The 24,654-nt window shown below is 42.3% G+C and overlaps 1 protein-coding gene across 1 annotated transcript in view; it reads left to right on the top strand.

Moving 5' to 3' along the window:
- Window positions 1–5,585: 5,585 nt before the first annotated feature.
- Window positions 5,586–24,654, top strand: part of LOC105463130 (zinc finger protein 506) — a 36,992-nt gene continuing 17,923 nt past the window's right edge. The window contains 3 exon segments of the mRNA XM_011744110.3: window positions 5,586–5,759; window positions 21,852–21,978; window positions 22,796–22,891. Of these exon segments, the coding sequence (XP_011742412.3) occupies window positions 5,757–5,759; window positions 21,852–21,978; window positions 22,796–22,891 (226 nt within the window). The 5' untranslated portion in view covers window positions 5,586–5,756.

Raw genomic sequence — 24,654 nt, 5'->3', positions numbered from 1 at the left:
CCTGCTCTGTAAACAACTCTTCCCACCAGTCCCATCTGTAACCCACATCTCTTCTTTATTTGGAATAAGTCCTCCTCACTCCTAGTTATGTGCTCTGTAAACAAGCTTCCTGCCAGTCTTGATTTAAAATAGCCAATCGAGTTAGCTTAGATTATGCGGTCCGACTGTAGCCAATGGGGACAGAACAGAGAAGTAGGGACTATGTTAGCAATAATAACTCCTTCCCTCTCTAGCACAGCATGTTCTCGCAACAACAAGAGATGTGAGGAGCACCCTCTGCAGAAGCAAATTTGCCTTGCTGAGAAATTCCTTGAGTGCTTGTTTTCTTTGTGACTCTGAGCTCTTGTTTCCAACAGTTGGGACCTTAGGCTCTGGTGGCATGGGTTCATGAGTGGAATCTTCTGACCGATGGGTTGCACTGTTCCATGGAAAAAGCACAGTTTCCCAGGCTGGGTTGGGGGTGGGGGCTCCCCAGCCCCAGGTGGGTGTCAGGTAGGCTGCTGCACCACACTGCTCTTCCTTCTTCTCCATGGTTCATGCCAGCCACCTAGACAGTTCTGATGAGAGAACCTGGATACCTCAGGTGTCAGTGCAGGATTCACATGCTATTATGATTCTTTTCTATGGGATGCTGCTTCTAGTCAGCCATCTTGAGCCCACCCCCACCAATTTTTCTTTGAATGTCTGATAGAATTCAGCTGTGAATCCACCTGGTTCTGAACTTTTTTTTGGTTGGCAATTTTTAAAAATTATTGTTTCAATCTCACTGGTTGTTATTTGTCTGTTCAGAGTTGTTGTTGTTTCTTAATCTAGGAGGGTTGTACATTTCCATGAATTCATTCATCTCCTGTAGGTTTTCTAATTTGTGCATGTAAAGGTGTTCACAGTAGTCCTCAATGATCTTTTGTATTTCTGTGGCATCAGTTACAATATCTTCTGTTTCATTTCTAACTGAGTTTATTTGGATCTTCTCTCTTTTTGGTCAATGCTGTTAATGATCTATCAATTTTGTTTATCTTTTCTAAGAGCCAGCTTTTCATTTCGTTTATCTTCTGTTTTTTTTTTTGTTGTTGTTGTTGTTGTTGTTTCAGTTTCATTTAGTTCTGCTCTGATCTTTGTTATTTCTTTTCTTCTACTGGGTTTGGGTTTGGCTTGTTCTTGTTTCTCTAGTTCCTTGAGGTGTTATCTTACATTGTCTACTTATGGTCTTTCAGACTTTTTGATATAGGCACTTAATGTTATGAACATTCCTTTTAGTACCGCTTTTGCTGTATCCCAGATATTTTGATAACTTGTGTCATTATTATTGTTCAGTTCAAAGAATTATTATTTTTTTTATCACAAAGAGGCCACATTTTTTTCTTTTGATAGAGTCTCACTTTGTTGCCCAGGTTGGAGTGCAATGGCACGATCTCAGCTCACTGCTATCTCCACCTCCCAGGTTCAAGCAGTTCTCCTGCCTCAGCCTCCCAAGTAGCTGGGATTATAGGCACCTGCTACCACGCCCAGCTAATTTTTTTGTATTATTAGTAGAGATGGGGTTTCACCATGTTGGCAAGGCTAGTTTCGAACTTCTGACCTCAGGTGATCCACCCACCTTGACCTCCCAAAGTGCTGGGATTACAAGCATGAGCTACTGCACCCGGCCTGAGGCCTCATTTTTTTTTTTGACAACTCAATCTCTAGATACATACAGTATTGCACAAATTATAAGTGGATCAACAATTATATTATTGATACAAACTCATGAGCATTTACATAAAACTACTGCTCTGGGTTTTGGTGTGTTTTGTGCCAGCTATTTTAGGGAATAACAGAAACATAAAAGACCTCAGCTACTTGAATTCATGAGAATCAGCTTTCAAAAAAAGCATATATATCATCTCATAGAATACTTAACATGTCAAACCCCAGAAAATCGATAACTATGTGATGAAAGGAACACTTTTAAAGAAAAGTTGATGATAAAAATATTAGGCTAAAATATTAAGAACTTTAGCAAGCCGGGCACGGTGGCTCACGCCTGTAATCCCAGCACTTTGGGAGGCCGAGGCGGGCGGATCACAAGGTCAGGAGATCGAGACCACGGTGAAACCCCGTCTCTACTAAAAATACAAAAAATGAGCCGGGCGCAGTGGCGGGCGCCTGTAGTCCCAGCTACTCGGGAGGCTGGGGCAGGAGAATGGCGTGAACCCAGGAGGCGGAGCTTGCAGTGAGCCAGGATCGCACCACTGCACTCCAGCTTGGGCGACAGAGCAAGACTCCGTCTCAAAAAAAAAAAAAAAAAAACAAAAAAAAACTGATACCCCCTTTGGTTTTGGCTTAGCCTGGTCTTGTATGTACCATTTCCATTTTATGATGCTACATTCTTGGGCATGCCCTGTCTGGTGGGTTTTGGGGGAACTCAAGACCAAGTAATACTAGGAATTTCAGGCCTCATAAAGACATCATGGTTGAAGCAGAGGTGTTCCATTTTCAGCAAAGCCCAATAGCAAGCTAACAATTGCTTCTCAAAAGGGGTATAAGCTTTTCCCGCCTTTGACAGTTTCTGGGTCCAAAACCTGAAAGGTACCCTCTTCCCATCTTGTTTCTGCCTAAGGCTCCAATTAGCATGTTGATCTAGGACAGTCACTTGCAGTTCTGCTGGCCCATGCCATATGGGCCACAGATCCAGGGCCAGTTGCACCACTTGTTTAGCTTGTTCAGAAGTCATGCTGTCTCTCCCCAATGAAAGTCATAGCATTTTCTAGTGGCTGCATGCAGAGGTTGTAAAATGTTACCCTGAAAGGACACAAAAACACAAAGACACCCCCACCCCCCTTGCTCCCTATTGCTACACCCTTTGTTCTGCTTCTGCTTTCTTATCTCTGCACGTACCAGAGGTTTCGAAAGTTCTGTAAGTACCTGTTTCTCTTCCTGGGGCTAGGTCACAAGACATGTTTAAGTAAGATAAACTCATGCTGCCATAAACCGGTTGTGCAACCTGACGCAATATAATTAACTGCCTTTGTGCAGAAACTGCTCTTCCGTCTCAAGGGTTGAACTGAGATACCAGAAATGGCGGGAAGCAATCATAGTTAGCCAAATTGCCTTGTTCAAACACCAGCCAATCATACATCTGATCTGTATAATGATTCTATGACCACTCTTCTTAGACTATATAACACTGTTGAATGCTCTGTGGGGGAACTCTCTCTCTCTCGACCCTCTCATGCCGAGAGTGAGTGAGAGTTCCGGGTTCGAACCTGTAATAAAGATCCTTGCTGCTTAGCTTTGACTCTGGACTCTGGTGGTCTTCTTCGGGGAATAAACGGACTGGGCATAACAACCCAAGTGGGGAATATGATGTCTCCAGAATCCAAACAAGCCAATAAATTTCTGAGCCTCCTTTTTAGTGGTAGGGGTTGCAAATTCTAGTATTTTAGCCTTAGTCTTTGGTAAAATGGACTATTTCCCTGCATTCCACAAGACACCAAGGAATTTTACAGTTTGTGCAGTTCCTTGAATTTTACTAGGCTAATTTCCCATTTTTGAGATAGGAGCTGGGTTTTTACTTGTTCCAAGCCCCAGCTGACTAGTGCCTCAGTTTCACCCTGACTGGGCCACTTGGACAGCTGCTTTTTTCAACAATAGGCTGATAGCTTTGAGCCTGATCAGTCAAGACATAGGCCTGGCATTGGGCCAGGGCCAGTCTGGACGTCAGATTAGCATTTTCTTTTTCCAACTTACATTTCTCTTTTTGCAACCAGCCCCTAATTTGACATATTAACTTATAAGCAGTAAGCAAACACCATCCACTCTGAGAGATTCCCTCAGCATCTTTTTTGCTGACTAGAATCCCCTGCAGCACTTCATGCACAGAGATTTAAATTGCACTAATTTAGATTCTCAATTCTCACAAAGGCCAGTTTCCCTGGACCATTCAATCGCCAAGGGGGAGAACTGGGGGAGTTCCCATACCAAGGTATGGGAAGTTCCCGAGCCTCCAGCCCTGTCTTTGTGGCCAAAAAGAGGCACACTTTTGGTTTCGAATCCTGTTTGTAATGCCAAAAATGTTCGGTGAGGGAAAGGCGTGAGGGGAGAAGAAAAGACACATACAGAATACCTTTAAGAGTAAACAAACTGGCCGGGCGCGGTGGCTCAAGCCTGTAATCCCAGCACTTTGGGAGGCCGAGGCGGGTGGATCACGAGGTCAGGAGATGGAGACTATCCTGGCTAACATGGTGAAACCCCGTCTCTACTAAAAATACAAAAAACTAGCCGGGCGTGGTGGCGGGCGCCTGTAGTCTCAGCTACTTGGGAGGCTGAGGCGGGAGAATGGCGTGAACCAGGCTGGAGTGCAGTGGCCGGATCTCAGCTCACTGCAAGCTCCGCCTCCCGGGTTCACGCCATTCTCCTGCCTCAGCCTCCCGAGTAGCTGGGACTACAGGCGCCCGCCACCTCGCCCGGCTAAGTTTTTGTATTTTTAGTAGAGACGGGGTTTCACTGTGTTACCCAGGATGGTCTCGATCTCCTGACCTCGTGATCCGCCCGTCTCGGCCTCCCAAAGTGCTGGGATTACAGGCTTAAGCCACCGCGCCTGGCCAATTTTTTGTATTTTTAATAGAGATGGGGTTTCACCATGTTGGCCAGGCTAGTCTTGAACTCCTGACCTTAAGTGATCTGCCCACCTTGGCCTCCCAAAGTGTTGGGATTACAGGTGTGAGCCACTGCACCTGGCCCTAAATGATTTCTTTCTACTTCCTATAGCAGTTTGAAAGTAAAGGTTGTTTCAAATGGAAAAATAAAAAGAATGTGGATAAAAATAAAATATAAAAAGTTAAGAAAAATTACAAGAAATTACAAAATATATATGTAAATGTGGTGTTCAAAAATGACAAATTTGATTTATTTGTAAAGTTTTATTAAAATTAGCTACACACTGTTACCAAAGTAAAAGTTGATTTTCTCTTGAACAAAAATTTTATGTATTATTAATACGACAGCAGAATACTTCTGTTCACCTTTTGAATACATTCAAAAAGAGAGAGAGTAAAAAAGAGAATTTTCCCATGCTCTGGGTGGGTCTGGCTCAGCTTAGGGAGGAAGTCCTGTTTGAAAAGGCTGCAGCCGGCCGGGTGCGGCGGCTCACGTTTGTAAACCGAGCACTTTGGGAGGCCTTGGCAGGCGGATAACTTGAGGACAGAAGTTTGAGACCAGCCTGGCCAATATGGTGAAACCCCGTCTCTATTAAAACTAGAAAAAAAATTAGCCGGGCATGGTAGGGGGCGTCTGTAATCTCAGATAGGCGGGAGGCTGAGGCAGGAGAATTCGCTCAACCCAGGAGGTGGAGGTTGCATTGAGTCAAGATCACGCCATTGCAATCCAGCCTGGGAAACAAGAGTGAAACTCCGTCTCAAAAAAATAAATAAATGAAAGGAAAAAAAGAAAAGGCTGCAGGCTTACACTGTTACTCTTCACTCAGTCCAGCATCTGATCACGTCTTCTGTCACTTAGGACCTGAGGGGCGGGGCCTTAAGCATTATCCAATCAGGGACGCTGGGCTGCAAATCGTCCAGTCAGGTAGGCAGCTGGAGCGAACAAGACTGCTTCCGGCTTCCGGCCTTGGCGTGCCCATTGTCTCTCGGCCGTCAGAGCTTCAGGTGTGGTCTTGCTCTGTGGCGTCTGCTCTTAGAGGCCCAGCCTCTGTGGCCCTGTGACCTGCAGGTATTGGGAGAGCCACCGCTAAGACGCTGGGACCCCCTGGAAGCGTAGAAATGGTGAGTGCCGGTTCGACATCCCGAGAGACAGGGAGGGACTGGTTGGAACTGGGGAGGAAGTGGCTGTGGCAGAATTTAGGCCTCCCGGCAGTTAGCTCCGCAGTCTGCGCTCCAAGTTCTGGTTGCCCAGTTGCGCCTGAGCCGTAAGATGGCGGCTGCGTTGACAGCGGGGCCCCGGGGCGTCCTGTCTTTTCCTTGCTCAGTGACTGTGCCCTGGCCTGGAGCCCTCTCCGGGCAGCTCTGCACCAACAGGTCTTTCCCAGATTGTTTAGGGACCACGGGAGGGTCGTCAGGGGAGAATCCTGACTCGGGGTACGGGTTCATGAATGGGAAGAGCTTTGGTTCGTGGGGTTCACAGTTTCTCTTTTCTCCTATTAAAAATTTATGGGGCCGGGAGTGGTGGTGGTATACCCAGACCGTTTGTTCCCCAAAGAAGACCACCAGAGTCCAGAGTCAAAGCCAAGCGGCAAGGATCTTTTACTACAAGTTCGAACTTGGTCCCTCCATTCCACAGCGTACAAGAGGGCCGGGAACAATGCCAGTGCTTGCTTTTTATAGCCCGATGTAAACAGGATATGTAAAGTTACAGGGGAACAAGGTAATTCTCTCAGTTATAGCATTACAATTGGTTAGTATTATACATTTAGCATTTTTTGTTGTTGTTGTTGTTGTTGTTTTTTGAGACGGAGTCTCGCTCTGCCGCCCAGGCTGGAGTGCAGTGGCCGGATCTCAGCTCACTGCAAGCTCCGCCTCCTGGGTTCACGCCATTCTCCTGCCTCAGCCTCCCGAGTAGCTGGGACTACAGGCGCCCGCCACCTCGCCCGGCTAGTTTTTTGTATTTTTTTAGTAAAGACGGGGTTTCACCGTGTTAGCCAGGATGGTCTCGATCTCCTGACCTCGTGATCCGCCCGTCTCGGCCTCCCAAAGTGCTGGGATTACAGGCTTGAGCCACCGCGCCCGGCCTACATTTAGCATTTTTTTTTATTGGTTCCCGCTGTGTCTTTATCGGAGATTTCCCAGGTGGTGTTTTTCTGAAGTTTGAAAGAAATATGGAGGAATGTGTTTGTGCTGGGCTCAGGAAGTTGAGAGATATATGGTGGGTTGTGTTTGTGCTGGGCTCAGGGAGTTGGGAGATATATGAGGAATGTGTTTGTGCTGGGCTCCTGCGGGGCTCAGGGAGTTGGGAGATATATGAGGAATGTGTTTGTGCTGGGCTCGTGCTGGGCTCAGGGAGTTGGGAGATATATGAGGAATGTGTTTGTGCTGGGCTGGTGCTGGGCTCAGGGAGTTGGGAGATACATGAGGAATGTGCCTTATTCCTTTCAGTGGGTCACGCCTGTGATCCCAGCACGTTGGGAGGCCGAGGCGAGCGGATCAGTTGAGGTAAGGAGTTCAAGACAAGCATGGCCAAAATGGGGAAACCCCATGTCTACTAAAAATACAAAAGTTAGCTGGGTGTGATGGCAAACGCCTGTAGTCCCAGCTACTTTGGAGAGGGAGGTGGGAAAATCAGTTGAACCCAGGAGGCGGAGGTTGCCATGAGCTGAGATCGGCCGCTGCACTCCAGCCTGGGCGATAGAGCTAGTTTCTGCCTTAAAAAAAAAAAAAAAAAAAAAGCGAGGAGTCATCGCAAAAATATCAAATAATTTAATCAAAGAGTGATTCAAGGCCGGGCGCGGTGGCTCAAGCCTGTAATCCCAGCACTTTGGGAGGCCGAGATGGGCGGATCACGAGGTCAGGAGATCGAGACCATCCTGGCTAACACGGTGAAACCCCGTCTCTACTAAGAAATACAAAAAATAGCCGGGCGAGGTGGCAGCGCCTGTAGTCCCAGCTACTCGGGAGGCTGAGGCCGGAGAATGGCGTGAACCCGGGAGGCGGAGCTTGCAGTGAGCTGAGATCCGGCCACTGCACTCCAGCCTGGGCTAGAGCGAGACTCCGTCTCAAAAAAAAAAAAAAAAAAAAAAAAAAGAGTGATTCAAGAATTGTAGAGCACCCAGCTACAGTTTGTGGTTTGTGGTCCATGGGAGGGGCTTGAAGGAAAGACATTTATAAGGTGCATGATGAAGAAAACCAAATTCAATAATTGGTTAGGTATACTTACGTAGTTTTTACTTTTTTATGTTTATTATTTATTTTTTTTTTGAATCTCGCTCTGTCGCCCAGGTTTGAGTGCAGTCGCTGGATCTCAGCTTACTGCAAGCTCTGCCTCCTGGGTTCACGCCATTCTCCAGCCTCAGCCTCCCAAGTAGCTGGGACTACAGGCGCCTGCCACCGCCAGGCTAATTTTTTGTATTTTTAGTTGAGACGTGTTTCACCGTGTTAGCCAGGATGGTCTCGATCTCCTAACCTGGTGAGCCACCCGCTTCGGCCTCCCAAAGTGCAGGGATTACCGGTGTGAGCCACCGTGTCCAGCCTAGTTAGGTAGTTTTTAAATTTGTACAATCGAGGTGGAAATTTCTTGGTTATGTAATCAGAGTTTAATTGGCAGTTTATAGTTGCTTAAGCCTGAATTTTTTTTCCCCGAATGTAGTAATTTACCAAAAAATGCACTTGAGTTTTGATTTTTTTTCTTAGAGGTAGGAATCTGGGTACTAGAGCTTCCTCATTCTAATTGCCTGCCACTTAATTATTTTCACACCCCACAGGGGACTGATTTTCTCTGGCATTTTTCACATGTGTCCCAAGCAGGGCCTCAAGTGTACCTCAGGTTCCTCAATTAATCTTTTTTTTTTTTTTTTTTTTTGAGACGGAGTCTTGCTCTGTCGCCGTGCTGGAGTGCAGTGGGGCGATCTCCCTGCAACCTCTGCCTCTTGGGTTCAAGCAATTCCTCTGCCTCAGCCTCCTGAGTAGCTGGGAGTATATGCGCGTGCCACCACGCCCAGATAATTTTTGTATTTTTAGAAGAGATAGGGTTTCACTTTGTTTGTCAGGATGGTCTCTATCTCTTGACCTCGTGATCCGCCCATCTCAGCCTCCCAAAGTGCTGGGATTACAGGCGTGAGCCACCGCGCCTGGCCAATAGTCATTTTTTAAAAAGCATTGCATAACGCTATTGAAAATATGTTTTTTGTTTGTAAATATTTCCCATGAGAAGAAAGCAAAGAATAATTCCCTGATACTGTATTGTAAAAACTATCTGTGCCTCTTTGTCTTTTATTTTTCCAGAGAACTTACCGAATGTTTTTTGGTCAAGATTACCCTCTGGAAACTTAATAGGATGATGTGTCCTCAGCCAACCTTCAGTGGTCTTGGGTTTTAGAACTTTCTGGGGATAAACCAAGATACCCACCATGGCTATGTCTGCTAGAGTGTCTAGTGAATATTAGCTCTTGGGTCATTTTATGCCATAGGACCACCTGAAGTATAGAGTGTAGCCTCTGAAGGGAGCAGGTGGCAGCCTTGGGGTTGAAAGACAGATCCTGGTGCACTTTTTTTTTTTTTGAAAAGCTAACCCCTTGCGACATGAAGATTGTCTTCACTCAACCTAGCTTCCATTTCTTGGAGACAACATTGCTGGTCAGCCAATCAGATGCTGGTATTGAGGGGAAAACAAATAATTTCTGCCCCCTGGATTCTCTTGCTTGGGCAGCAGAAAAGTAGTGAAAAATTTGTGAAAAAACACTTCAAAAGACAAAAAAACTGACCCCAGTGAGATGGCGTAAAAAAGAAAGTAAAATGCACATGGGGCACTCACTGGGGCATAGCGCAGTGTCTCCTGGGAGGGTAGTTATTGAGCATGTAACTGAACAGGATGGGGTGGGTGATAGGATCTCTAGCTTGAAAAGATTTGTTCACTTATTTTAACTTCAAGTGTTTTTGTTGTTGGTTTTGTTTTGAAACAGTCTCTGTTGCACAGGCTGGAATGCAGTGGCTCGATCTCAGCTCACTGCAACCTCTGGCTCCTGGGTTCAGGTGATCCTCATGCCTCGGCCTCCCGAGTAGCTAGGACTACAGGTGCCCACCACTGCGCCTGAACCGCGGATTTCAAACTTCTGATCTTAAGCGATCCACCTGCCTTGGCTTCCCAAAGTGCTGGGATTACAGGCGTGAGCCACTGCACCCAGCTGCATCAATTTTTTAACTGTAATTTGCATTTTATTAGTAGGGCTTGAAAGGTAACAAAATATTTACGAAGGACATAAAAGAGATGAGTTTCAAAATATTAGTATTTAATCATATATTTGTTAATAATTCTCATTTATCTTTTTCTTTCCCAGAGTGAGTTTAGGAATTTTCTCAGGTGTGTTTTTTATAGCTGTGATTTCAAACAGAATTCTAAGCCGTAGCTTTAAGAATGCTAGCTACCAAGGGAAAAAGTAGGGAAAATCTCTCTTCCATTTTGGCTGTAGACAATGAAAATGTTTCCACAGGAAAATCTGGTAGATAATTGATGAGTTATATAGATTCGTCAAACCACAGTACCTCCTTTTGCTGGGTAAATTTGTGACAGTGAATATCTCAGTTCTATATCCTGTTGTCTTGATTTCTGAGTTTAATGCTAAATTATATGTGATGAAACGTGGTACTTCTAGAAGTGTTCCCATATGACTAATTTTTTACTACATTATTTTTAATATAATAAAATATAAATAATAATATATTGTCTGAAAGAAGTAGACATATTTGCTTTTCTTATGGAGGTGTAAAATGCAAGCACCTTAGCCAGGTGCAGTGGCTCATGCCTGTAACCCCAGCACTTTGGGAAGCTGAGGGGGATTGATCACTTGAGGTCAGGAGTTCGAGACCAGCCTGCTCAACATGGTGAAACCCTGTCTCCACTAAAAATACAAAAATTAGCCAGGTGTGGTGGCATATGCCTGTAATCCCAGCTACTCGGGAGGCTGAGGCAGGAGAATTGCTTTAACCCGGGAAGTGGAGATTGTGGTGAGCCAACATCACGCCATTGTACTACAGCCTGGGCAACAGGAACGAAACTCCATCTCAAAAAAACCACCAAGAAAAACAAAAATTGAGCCAGGTGTGGTGGTAGGCACCTGTAATCCCAGTGACTCGGGAAGCTGAGGGAGGAGAATTGCTTGAACCTGGGAGGCAGCGGTTGCAGTGAGCCAGGATAGCGCCACTGCACTCCAGCCTAGGCAACAGAGTGAGAATCCAGCTTGGAAAAAAAAAAAAAAAAAGCAAAGAAAAGAAATATTTCATTATGACCACTGAAAACAAATTCAGCTGATTTTTTTAATGAGAAAAAAATGTGCAGAGTGTGTGTCTGGCTGTGTGACAGGTAAGAAAAGAGAGCACCATCTAACTCATAATGGGAAGGGTGTTTCTTTCCATAAACTGTTCCTGGAGCACATAAAGGATGAAGAATTTTATTAATCACAAATATTTTCCAGGATTATCTATGTGTTTCATCTTTCCCCATCTCTTTTTCTTTGTTTATGCATTTCTTCCATTTGGCTTTTCCATGGCTGCATCTTATATATTAAACCAGTAAAGGTAACTACAGTGTTTTGATGAGTTCTGTGAGTAGCTTACTGTACCAAATTATTGAACTGCAGGGAGGTTATGGGAGTCCCCAGGTTTTACACAGTAGCTCAGAAGCATAGATGGGCCCTTGGGGTTTGTGACTGGCATCTGCCATGAGGACAATGTTGTGGGACGGAGCCCTGAATCAGGGTCTGTGCTGACTGTGGGTGGTGTCAGAATTCAAATGTGAGACAATAAATTAGTCTTGGAGAATTGTTTGATGTTCAGCAAACTCTACAGATGTGGTGCCAGAAAAAACATATAACAGAGGCCTGACCTGGAATAAAACTTTGGGAGATTGGGAATGGGAGGCTATGCTCTGTTGTATGCAGGCTGTCACACTGCCCATTGTCCTGTGATTCCAGGTCTTCTCTCAGGGTGACAAATGATTGAAAATATAGAGGAAAGGAGCTCTGTGACAGACTCCCTTTTCCCACAGCTGCCACCCACAGTATTCCCACCCACTCACACACACACACACACACACACACACACACACTAGACATTGACGTGTCCACACCCCTGCCAAGACTTGGCACCACTCTCAGGAACTTCACAATGGCATTTTTGATCCTAGTGTTTCTTGCCAAGAATCCACAAGGCTCTACAAGTCTCCTAGCATATTCCCACTGACAGACACTGAATCTGCAGCAGCAACCTGTTTTCTCCACTATCCTAGCATTTTGGACCAACTATTCATAATCTCACCTGCCTGCATGCACACAGAAGTCAGAGTACAGCCCCACTGGAACCACTGTCTGTACCAAAAATCAGTCCTTTCACCTACATTGCACTCTCTCCCACCCAGGGATTTTTTTTTTTTTCTTTTAGCTTTTATTTTTGGTTTGGGGTACACGTGTGTTTGTTAAAAAGCTAAGATTATGTCATGGGGGTTTGGCGTGCAGATTTGGTCACTGAGATACTACCCATAGTACCAAACAGGTCTGTTTTCTGATCCTCTTAGTCCTCTCACCCTCCACCTTCAACTAGGCCTCAGTGTCTGTTGTTCTCCTCTTTGTGTTCATGTGTTGTTGTTATTTAGCTCTTACTTATAAATGATAACATGCATTTGGTTTTCTGTTTCTGCATTGTGATTATTTTGAGACGGAGTTTTGCTCTTGTTGCCCAGGCTAGAGTGCAATGGTGTGATCTTGGCTCACCACAACCTCCGCCTCCCAGGTTCAAGCAGTTCTCCTGCCTCAGCCTCCTGAGTAGCTGGGATTACAGGCGTGTGCCACCACCCCTGGCTAATTTTGTATTTTTAGTAGAGACGGGGTTTCTCCATGTTGGTCAGGCTGATCTCAAACTCCGCACCTCAGGTGATCCATCCCCCTTGGCCTCCAAAGTGCTGGGATTACAGGCATGAGCCATCACACCCAGCCTCTGCATTTGTTTTCTAAGAATAATGGTCTCCAGCTTCATCAGTGTTATTGCAAAGGACATGATCTTTTTTTTTAATGGTCACAGAGTACTCCATGATGTACCATATTTTGTTTTTACTAAATCTTTTATTTTATTTTATTTTTGGAGACAGGGTCTCACTTATTGCCCAGGCTAGAGTGCTGTGGTGTGATATTGGCTTACTTTAGCCTCAACTTCCCAGGCTCAAGCAATTCTCTCCTACCTCATCCTCCCAAGTAACTGGGACTACACGCGGGCATTACCACACCTGGCCAATTTTTCTGTTTGTATTTTCTGTGGAGACAAGATTTTGCCATGTTGTCCAGGCACATCTCAAACTTCTAAGCTCAGGCAGTGTACTTGCCTCATCCTCCCAAAGTGCTGGGATTACAGGCATGAGCCACCGCATCTGACCATACCATATTTTCTTTATCCAGTCTACCATTGATAGGCATTTGTGGCCTGTGCATGTCTTTGTTATGTGAATAGTGCTGCAATGAACATGCATGTGGATGTGTCTTTATAATATAATTTATATTTCTTTGGGTATATACCCAATTATGAGGTTCCTGGGTCAAATGATAATTGTTTCTAGTTCTGTGAAGAATTGCCACACTGCTTTTTACAGTTGTTAAACTAATTTACACTTCCAACAGCAGAGTATAAGCATTCCCTTTTCTCTGCAACCTTGCCAGCATCTGTTATTTTTTGACTTTTTAAAAATAGCCATTCTGACTGGTGTAATGTGAGATCTCATTGTGGTTTCTCTTTTAATTTATCTAATGATTAGTGATGAGCAGTTTTTTTTATATGCTTGTTAGCCACATGTATATCTTCTTTTGAAAAGTATCTGTTCATGTTTTTTGCCTACTTTTTAATGAAGTTTTTTTCTTGTAAACTTTTTAAAGTTTCTAATAAATTCTGAATATTAGACCTCTGTCAGAGGCAAAGTTTGCAAATATTTTCTTTTCTTCTGTAGGTTGTCTGTTTACTCTGTTGATAGTTTCCTTTGCTGTGAAGAAGCTCTTTAGTTTAAATAGGTCCATTTGTCAATTTTTGCTTTTGTTGCAATTGCTTTTGGTAGCTTCCTCATGAAGTCTTGGCCAGTTTCTGTGTCAAGAATGGTATCTTTTAGGTTATCTTGCAGGACTTCTCGTAATTTTAAGTTTTACACTTAAGTCTTTATCTTGATTTTTGTATATGGTGTAATAAAGGGGTCCAGTTTCTGTCTTCTACATAGTGCTAGATAGTTATTCCAGCAGCATTTATTAAACAGAGAATTCTTCCCACATTCTTATTGTCAGATTTGTCAAAAATCTGACGGTTATAGAGAGTGTCTATTTTGGGCTCTCTATTCTGTTGCATTGGTCTTGTGCACTCATTCATTTTTTATAACATCTTTCTTCTGCTTTTTCTCCCATAAACATTCTTTCAAGTGCATACAGTGTGCAAAATTCAGATGTCCAAGGGTTCAAAAACTCTTTAAAAAGTTCCAAAAAATTTTTTGCTATTCTCTCTTAAGGGACTTAGATTATATGTAAATATTTTTCTCTGCTTTTTTTGGAAATATATGTAAATCATATTAACAGCTAAATAAACCTTTTGTCATTTTTTCTGACTCCAGATTATCTTTAGCTAGTACTTCAGATTTTTTGCTTTCTTTTTGCTTCTGAAAAGTTTATTTTTTGCATTTTTAGTCCTTAGAAGTATACACAGATTTCTTTAGATAAAAGCTTATTTTAAGAGCACACAGAAGCTTAGCACAAAGATAAAATTAAATTTAGCAATACATAATGATAAAGACTAAAAGATACTAAGTTTCTTTGACAGAAACCTGATTAGCCAAGGAAATTATCCAATATTTGCAGGCTAAAGTACTTATACTGCAAAAGCAAGAACAGTTCAGTGTATAAACTGAACAGTGGAGTCTGTAGTTGTACCTTGCGTTCTATTTACTACTTCAGAACAGTTAGCATAGTTATGTGTAGTGTTTGTAGACAACCTGCATTCATATAAATTAAACAGTATTTTCATTTTCTTTTGAGACAGAGTCTCTCTCTGTTGCCCAGGCTGGAGTGCAGCGATATGATCTCAGCTCACTGCAACCGCTGCCTCCCGAGTTCAAGCAATTCTCCTGCCTCAGAATCCCGAGTGACTGGGATTACAAGCGTGCACCACCATGCCTGGGTAAGTTTTTGTATTTTTTAGTAGGAATGGGGTCTCACCATGTTGCCCACCTTGATCTTGAACTCCTGACCTCAGGTGATCTACCCACCTCAGCCTCCCAAAGTGCTGGGATTATAGGGCTGAGCCATAAACAGTATTTTCTACAATAGTATGAATATAAAGCCACAATAATTACTTTGAATGAATCACTTAAATGGTTATTTTAATATTGTTATTTAAAGCGTTTTAACTGAAGTATAGTTGCAATTTTTAAAAATGCTACGTACATTATGACTACTTCATTAAAATTATTGATAATTATTTATATCTAATATCCAAAGAAAATTTACCAAATTGTTGTAGTAGATATTAGTCTGACATGTTTATTACTTTATTCAATAGGGATAATTATGAGTAAACACAATGTTAGTATCTTTTATTTCACTAAATTGGAATTCTGCTATTACAGGACAAATAAAGACAGGTGATGTGGCCACCCAAACACGACCAACATAGCTCTTCAGTTAGCTATGTTGCAAGCTCTAATATATTCCATTATATGAACACAGTCAGATCCTATTTCTTCATCAAAAAGTGTTGTTGGAAGTTGTCAGATGTATTTAAATATAGAACCCCCATTCAATGGCTAGGAGATGAGAGAGCAGCAGAGATGGAAAAGAAACGTTATAAAAATTCTTCTGAAAATCTGCCCCCTTTCTTCATAATGCTCATGTTTTTCATGCTGAGAGTAGCTGTGTACTTTGGGTGTTTAGAGAGAAATTGCTTTTAAGGGAATATTTTCTGGCTGACTTGATCAATCTCATATCTAATCTGAGCTTTTTCTTAACATCTCTCCTTTAATTGTACTCCACTTGCTGTAACACCAAAGGATACAGAGCCAAGTTGCTCCTACCTAGAATCTGCAGATAAGGTCTGACCTCTGCCTGGGATTTACAAAAAAAGGGCCAGACTTTGGATAGAGAATGTACAGACAACTAACAAAAGGCTTTTTCTGCATTGTGAGATGTCAACATAGACATCTTATAGCCCCCATTTGGGAGTGTGGCTATTTGAGATTTTTCACATCTTCTTCATTGACCTGCTACAGTTATGTGAGAGGCTCCAGGAGGAAATAGAATCTGATGGCAGAATGTGTAGTGAGAGATCAAAGCCACAAAGTATCCAGAGCCATGACCACAACCGCAACTAAATTTACCTGTAAAATGTGATACTGGAGTAGAGTATTTTTGTTATTTCTCTTACCCAAGAGCTAGTAAATCAGAACGGGTGATCCAGGTTCTGGAGCTCCACCAGGGTTGTTCCATTTTCTATTTAGAATCAGTCTGAGTCTCTCCAGCCTGGCTTATCATTGGACCATTGGCCCAGGGTCACTGGGAATTCCCTCAAAATCACTTAGGTGTCTTTGAGGCATTTTTGAGGCATTTGAGATGTCCTGTACAGAATTATGTCAGGCTGACAAGAATGGTTAATTCTGCTTCTGTCTCAGTGTAAGAGAAATGAGTCATCTGTGTTTGTTCATCCCCTCATACAAGAGGTGTCTTTGGTTGATACCTAGATGAGAGTTTCTCCAATTTCCTGGTACTTGGATAATAAACAAGGATGAGATCTGGAGACCCAAATAGATAAACTAGTAGCTTCCATTTCATATGGCCATTAAAAAAAAAAAACATAAAGCAGTCATGGTTCCTACAATCCAGAAACTTTTAGTTTAGACTAGCAACTGGATAAATAATTGAATTGTGCATCATATGGTTGGTACAACAAATACATGTGTCCAAAATCTTGGGCTTTATTTAGGTCACTTTTTGTTTTGTTTTGTTTTGTTTTGTTTTGTTTTGTTTTGTTTTTGAGACGGAGTCTCGCTGTGTCGCCCAGGCTGGAGTGCAGTGGCCGGATCTCAGCTCACTGCAAGCTCTGCCTCCCGGGTTTTTACGCCATTCTCCTGCCTCAGCCTCCCGAGTAGCCGGGACTACAGGCGCCCGCCACCTCGCCCGGCTAGTTTTTTGTATTTTTTAGTAGAGACGGGGTTTCACCGTGTTAGCCACGATGGTCTCGAACTCCTGTATTTAGGTCACTTTTTTTATATCGTTGTGACTTCTGAGGTCTACATCTGAGGGCATATTTATGAACAGAAGAACTGTTACTATAATTTCTTTTCTTTTTATTTTTGAGCGGGAGTACAGTAGCGTGATCTCAGCTCACTGCAACCTCTGCCACCCTGGTTCAAGTGATCCTACTGCCTCTGCCTCCTGAGTAGCTGGGATTACAGGTGCCTGCCATCACATCTGGCTAATTTTTGTATTTTTAGTAGAGATGGGATTTCACCATCTTGGTCAGGCTGGTCTTGAACTCCGGATCTTGCGATCCACCTGCCTTGGCCTCCCAAAGTGCTGGGATTACGTGCGTTAGCCACCACACCCAGCAGTAGAATTTCTATTTATTTTTCCTTGTTAAGTATACGTATTTATTTTCTAATAAAATTGCTCTAGAAGGGCCGAGCACGGTGGCTCATGCCTGTAATCCCAGCACATGAGAGGCCGAGGCAGGCGAATCATGAGGTCAGGAGTTTGAGACCAGCCTGGCCAATATGGTGAAACGCCATCTCTACTAATAATACAAAAATTAGCCAGGCATGGTGGCATGCACCTGTAGTTCTAGCTAATTGGGAGGCTGAGGCAGAAGAATCACTGGAACCTGGGAGGCAGAGGTTGCAGTGAGCCGAGATCGCACCAGTGCACTCCAGCCTAGACGACAGAGTGAGACTGCATCTCAAAACAAAACAAAAAACAAAATTACCCTAGAAGACGTGAAGGGATTTGTTTTGTTTAAATTGCATATTAGTATATAGTATAAAGTTGACAGGGCAGTGGCTAGAAAGGATTAAAATTGCAGAAGCTCTGGATTTAAGTTTCTTTTAGGTAAGCTTAGAAAAAACAAAACTGGAAGTACCCCAGTGGCATAGAGAACAGAATTCTATATAGCGTCCTCACCCTGCCCCAGATCTGTTCAGATTCCCCCCCCTTTTTTTTTTTTTTTTTTTTTTGAGACGGAGTATGTCACCCAGGCTGGAGTGCAGTAGAGCGATCTCGGCTCACTGCAAGCTCTGCCTCCTGGATTCACGCCATTCTCCTGCCTCAGCCTCCCGAGTAGCTGGGACTACAGGCGTCCACCACCATGCCCAGATAATTTTTTTGTATTTTTAGTAGAGACAGGGTTTCACCGTGTTAGCCAGGATGGTCTCGATCTCCTGACCTCATGATCTGCCTGCCTTGGCCTCCCAAAGTGCTGGGATTACAGGCGTGAGCCACTGCGACCAGTCGCAGAGACACCCTTTTTGGAGCCTTTATTGAGTTCTGACCCTACCTTGGAGTCTTGCCTCACAGAACTGATTAAAAGAGATCAGAGTTTTGGCTGATAAATCCTAGTAAGTTTCTAGAGCTGGTGCTCACAATTTCCTGAAACCCAAAAGCAAATAAATGGGAAAAATAAAGTATGTATTTTAGAGTCTTAGTTTTTAACTGTTGTATTAAAACCAGTGCTGGCAGAGACATTCTGATTAGCAACTTGTTTTCTATTCCTGAAGATCCAGTAGTTGTTCCATAAGTCACAAAAAAGTAAATATGAATAGAATAAAATTTTCTGTATACTACATTAAACTCTTCCTTCTATATCTCTTTCATCTGTCTATATTTGGCTTTTATTCTACACAATTAAAAAAAAATTTGATGACTGAGAAATAGAAGAAGAAATAAAAATGCTGGGACCTTTATCTAAATCCTGGAAATTATGAAATCCTTAGTACCAGCTCCCAGGGTGTTATGAGAATTAAATCACATAATGTGTTATGCCCAGCACAGTGCTCTGCATCATACCCTTAAGCACATAGTGCCTGTTTAATAAACATTGCATTAGTACATGTGTACACATGTTCCTTTTTAAATACAGACTTATTCAGACATTGCTGCCTTCTGTTTTGTCTGTAAACTTTATTTTAATTTTTTTTTTTTTTGAGACGGAGTCTCGCTCTGTCGCCCAGGCTGGAGTGCAGTGGTCAGATCTCAGCTCACTGCAAGCTCCGCCTCCCGAGTTCACGCCATTCTCCTGCCTCAGCCTCCCGAGTGGCTGGGACTACAAGCGCCCGCCACCACACCCAGCTAGTTTTTTGTATTTTTTAGTAGAGACGGGGTTTCACCATGTTCACCAGGATGGTCTTGATCTCGTGACCTCGTGATCTGCCCGTCTCGGCCTCCCAAAGTGCTGGGATTACAGGCTTGAGCCACCGCGCCCGGCCGTCTGTAAACTTTAAATAGCCAGCAAAGAATATAAAACTTTAGGATGGAGATGGGTTGTCCTTATTTGTACCAGAAGTATTTGGTTGTGACAAGGGGGCTAAAGTGAGGCCAAAATTACCAAGTGATTCATAAACTCGTTAGAGCCTGAGAAGCAATGCTTAGCTTAGTGGTTATCAGCCCAGGCTTCTCCTTAGGATCACATGGTCAATTTGCAGAAACCTCTTGTGCCCTCCCCACAGCTTCTGTTTATTGTTGTGGGTGGAAGCATCCATGTTGTTTTAATGAAGGGCCTCATATGACTCTAAGGTGAGGCCAGAATCAGGTATGAGGGCTTCAAAATACATTCATGAGAGTTAAGTTCCACCTTTGTACTCTAGGGTGGTCACAGGGCCTGTTCTATTTGGGTTTGATAGGGACAGGTCAGTGTGGCACATATTTGCATTACTGTAACAGAAATTACTGGTGTCTGTGGCAGGGGAGGGCACCTGAGGACAGGAAAGGAGAAACATGTTTTTATCTTCATGGAGCAGCTCATGGTGCCAGAATCTCTTCTGTTTTAAAGGACAGAAATGGGTTGACTTTTTCTTTTTCTGCCAGTTGATGTCATCCTAGCAGGTAAACATGTAATACTGACACCTTTAAAGGCATATTGTCAAGATGCAGGTGTAATTTATCCAGAGAGTCTCATCTGAGAATGAATTCCAGAGGAGGAGGAGGAAGAAAAAAAAGGCTTTTCTTCAGGTAAACGTGTCAGATGAAGAGCTGTGTCCACTCTTCCTCCTGGACTGCCATGCATTTAGTACTCACACACCTTTACTTCTCTACTTGTGTTTTTCCTCCCTAATGAGTTTGGTTTAACTACTTGTTAAAATTCTTATGATAGTCAAGGGTCTCTGAAAAATATTTCTTTCCTATATCTCAGAGACTTCTCTTTATTTGCTGCATCATAGCTTCTTATATGCCATGCAGGATTCTCAGCAATAATTTATGATCTGCAATATTAAAAATGTGTCCTTTGTGGCGGTTGAACATAGAAAGATGTGGATACTCAAGATTTCTATTGGGGGAAAACTCTGGTCCTTAGTAAAGATGTAGAACATGTAATGTTGAGGCTCCATCTGTGTGTTCCATTAGCTCTGTGCACAACGGGATTAAGAAAATACGTATTAAAATGGGATGGCATTTATTACGCAGAAAGTTCTGAAAACAATTATTAGGAGATACCTGCTCTCTAGGGTGCTAAGTGAAAGTCTCCATAAAACTGATGTTTCTTTCTTTTTCCTTTTTTTTTGCTTTTGAGACAGAGTCTCACTCTGTCACCCAGGCAGGGGTATAGTGGCGCGATCTCGGCTCACTGCAAACTTCGCCTCCCAGGGTCAAGCAATTCTCCTGCCTTAGCCTTCCGAGTAGCTGGGATTATAGGTGCCTGCCACCACAGCCAGCTAATTTTTGTATTTTTAGTAGAGACAGGGTTTCACCCTGTTAGTCAGGCTGGTCTCAAACTCATGACCTCATGATCCGCCCACCTCGTGCCTCCCAAAGTGTTGGGATTACAAGTGTGAGCCATCGCACCCGGCCTAAAACTAATGTTTCTTTATGGTTAAATTCAGACTATAATTTTCTTTTTTGGGGGGAATAGTTCAACAGTGATGCTGTGTTCTTCTGTGAGCATTAGCACAACATAAAAATCTGCCGTAGTGCAGTTAATGGTTAATAATTCACTTGGTTAAGCAGCTGTCTGATAGATTTTTTTCACTATAGAGTTATTTTTCTCTTTATTATTAAGTATCTTTATGCAGCTGATGTGCATAAACCATCATATTTAATCTGGCAGCTGTCCTTTCTTATTTTTTCCCTGCATATTTTTCTTTGATAAATGAGGGCTCTTTGTTTATAGGCTAGAAAATATGGGAAAAACACAGGCTCTTCCACTTAGTAAATGTTTGAAAAAATATCCCTCTTGGGCCAAAAACATTTGCATTACTGGTGTGTTAGAAATTCAAAAAATTGGCGGGCCGCGGTGGCTCATGCCTGTAATCCCAGCACTTTGGGAGGCTGAAGCAGCGGATCACCTGAGGTCGGGGGTTCAAGAGCAGCCTAACCAACATGGAGAAACCCCATCTCTACTAAAAATACGAAACAAAAAATTAGCCGGGCGTGGTGGTGCATGACTGTAATCCCAGCTACTCGGGAGGTTCAGGCAGGAGAATTGCTTGAACCCGGGAGGTGGAGTCTGGTGAGCTAAGATGGCGCCATCGCACTCCAGCCTGGGCAACAAGAGTGAAACTCCATCTATAAATAAATCTATAAATAAGTAAATAAGATCTTCTGGGGAAAAAAAAAAAAAAAACCCTGCATCTGCATAACAAGGTCTTCAGCTTATTGTACATATTAAAATTTGAGAGGTGCCTTCTAACTCAGCATTTCTGTCTGAAAAATATTCACAACTCATTCCGTATGATGTAAATATAGTACTCAAAAATGTACATGTTCGTGTTCATGGCCTTAATTTTATACTTTAGAAAAATATATGAACTGATGTGGATCTTGTGCTGCTCTTTTTTCTCAGAGTTAGAGAATATTTCTGTGTTGAAAACATTTTATTGGATAATTCTAATCCTATAAGTCAGAACCACTTCTCTTTACTCTCTAATTTCACCTTAAGTCAAATTAAAAATTCCGCCCATGGCCACTTGGTAAAAATATGTGTGTGTGTGTTTTTCAGGGACCATTACAATTTAGAGATGTGGCCATAGAATTCTCTCTGGAGGAGTGGCATTGCCTGGACATTGCACAGCGGAATTTATATAGGGATGTGATGTTAGAGAACTACAGAAACCTGGTCTTCCTTGGTGAGGATAACTTGAGTACCTAATTAATAATATACCCTAAAGGTTTTATTTCTCTTTTTTGTAGAATGTTTTTTAGTAATTTATTCTTTGCATACAAGAGTTTCAGATACCCTTTTTCCAGAAAAATCTTTAGAGTTTGTTCATTTAGAAAAGAATTTTTTCAAGATGTTTCATCTTAATCCAAACTTTCCACATTCCTGAGTTGAGCTTTATTCTTCACTCCAAATTAGTGGTAATTCCAGAAATTTAGTGGCATAAAATATTGTTACCCCCACCTAAAAATCTAATTGCCACCACCAATTTTTGATTTTAGTAGTACCAGGTAGTAAAATTAAGAAACCTACAAATTGAAAGTATTTTCTAAATATTTAGAAATTTCTGTTATAGGCCAGGCGTGGTGGCTCACGCCTATAATCCCAGCACTTTGGGAGGCTGGGCAGGTGGATCACCTGAGGTCAGGAGTTCGAGACCAGCCTGACTAACATGGTGAAACCCTGCCTGTACTAAAAATGCAAAAATTAGCCGGGCATGGTGGCGCATGCCTGTAATCCCAGCTACTCGGGAGGCTGAGGCAGGAGAACAGCTTGAACCCGGGAGTGGAGGTTGTGGTGAGCCAAGATCGAGCCATTGCACTCCAGCCTAGGCAACAAGAGCGAAACTCCATCTCAAAAAAAAAAGAAAGAAATTTCTGTTATAACTTAGTATTTTAGTATTTATTTACTAGAATATTTTATCACATCCTCTCTGCTGAGCACATTACTAGCTTGTAATTGGAGAATATGAGCAAGATTCATGTTATTTATTCTTAATAAAACAGGTATTGTTGTCTCTAAACCAGACCTGATCACCTGTCTGGAGCAAGGAAAAAAACCTTTAACTATGAAGAGACATGAGATGATTGCCAAACCCCCAGGTAGGTGTGAGTGAAAATGAACACAACAGACGACACAGATAAGAGGTCCCAAGGTCAAAGAGAAAGCGAGTCCTTAAAATGTTATATGGGAAGCTGTGTTCCCAAGGAAATAGTTCCTGGGCAGCTTTTTTTTTTTTTTTTTTTAATTTTGCTCTTACAAAGAGGCATCTGTCTTATGTTTTTAAATTCTCTAGGGATTCTACTTTTCTTTCAGTGAGCTTCCTTCAAGTTCACAGTGAGAGCCAAAGTCCTCTTCATGACAGCTAACAGACTGCACAATCTGGCTGCTTTTCCATTGTTTTGGGGACACACAAGTATCTGCATGATTTTGAGAAACTAAGACCTTTTTAAGTTCTCGTTTTGCATCAGGTCTTAAATGTATATTAGCTTCTGTTCCACTTTTTTGTCCATTTTTGTTTTTATTACTATATAGTCTTGAAATATATAGCTTGAAATTTTAAGTATGATATCCTGCTTTGTTCTTTTTCCTCATGATTGCTTTGGCTATTCAAAGTTTATTTTAGTTTCATGTAAATTTTAGAATTGTATTCTCCATTACTGTGAAAAAAATACCACTGCAATTTTAATAGGAAGTTTATTGAATCTATAGATTACTTTGGATAATATGGCACTTCAATAATATTTAATCTTTCAATCCATAGACATAAACTATTTTAAAATTTACTTGGATCTTCTCTGATTTTTTTTTTTTTTTTGTATTAACTCCTTGGTTAATTTTTTCTTCAGAAATTTATTATTTAATGCTATAGTAAATAAGATTTGTTCTTTATTTTATCAGATAGTTAAACTATGAAACCATAGATATACTTTTATGTTAATATTTTGCTAATTTAATTAGTGTATTATTAGTTTAGACAGGTTTTAATGTACTATGTGTGTTTTTGTTTTTGTATTATACTTTAAGTTCTAGGGTGCATGTGCACAACATGCAGGTTTGTTACATAGGTATACATGTGCCATATTGGTTTGCTGCACCCATTAACTCATCATTTATGTTAGGTATTTCCCCTAATGCTATCCCTCCCACAACCCGCCACCCCACGACAGGCCGGGCCCAGTGTGTGGTGTTCCCCGCCCATGTCCAAGTGTTCTCATTGTTCAGTTCCCACTTATGAGTGAGAACATGCGGTGTTTGGTTTTCTGTCCTTGTGATAGTTTGCTCAGAATGATGGTTTCCAGCTTCATACATGTCACTGCAAAGGACATGAACTCATCCTTTTTTATGGCTGCATAGTATTCCATGGTGTATATGTGCCACATTTTCTTAATCCAGTCTGTCATCGATGGACATTTGGGTTGGTTCCAAGTCTTTGCTGTTGTGAATAGTGCCACCATAAACATACATGTGCATGTGTCTTTATAGTAGCATGACTTATAATCCTTTGGGTATATACCCAGTAATGGGATGGCTGGGTCAAATGGTATTTCTAGTTCTGGATCCTTGAGGAATCACCACACTGTCTTCCACAATGGTTGAACTAGTTTACACTGCCACCAACAGTGTAAAAGCATTCCTATTTCTTCACATCCTCTCCAGCATCTGTTGTTTCCTGACTTTTTAATGATTGCCATTCTAACTGGTGTGAGATGGTATCTCATTGTGGTTTTGATTTGCATTTCTCTGATGACCAGTGATGATGAACATTTTTTCATGTGTCTGTTGGCTGCATAAATGTCTTCTTTTGAGAAGTGTCTGTTCATATTCTTTGCCCACTTTTTGATGTTTTTTTTTTTTTTCTTGT

This window comes from Macaca nemestrina, chromosome 20 (assembly GCF_043159975.1).
Source record: "Macaca nemestrina isolate mMacNem1 chromosome 20, mMacNem.hap1, whole genome shotgun sequence".
NCBI lineage: Eukaryota > Metazoa > Chordata > Mammalia > Primates > Cercopithecidae > Macaca > Macaca nemestrina.
This window is presented reverse-complemented; position numbering and strand designations above follow the sequence as displayed.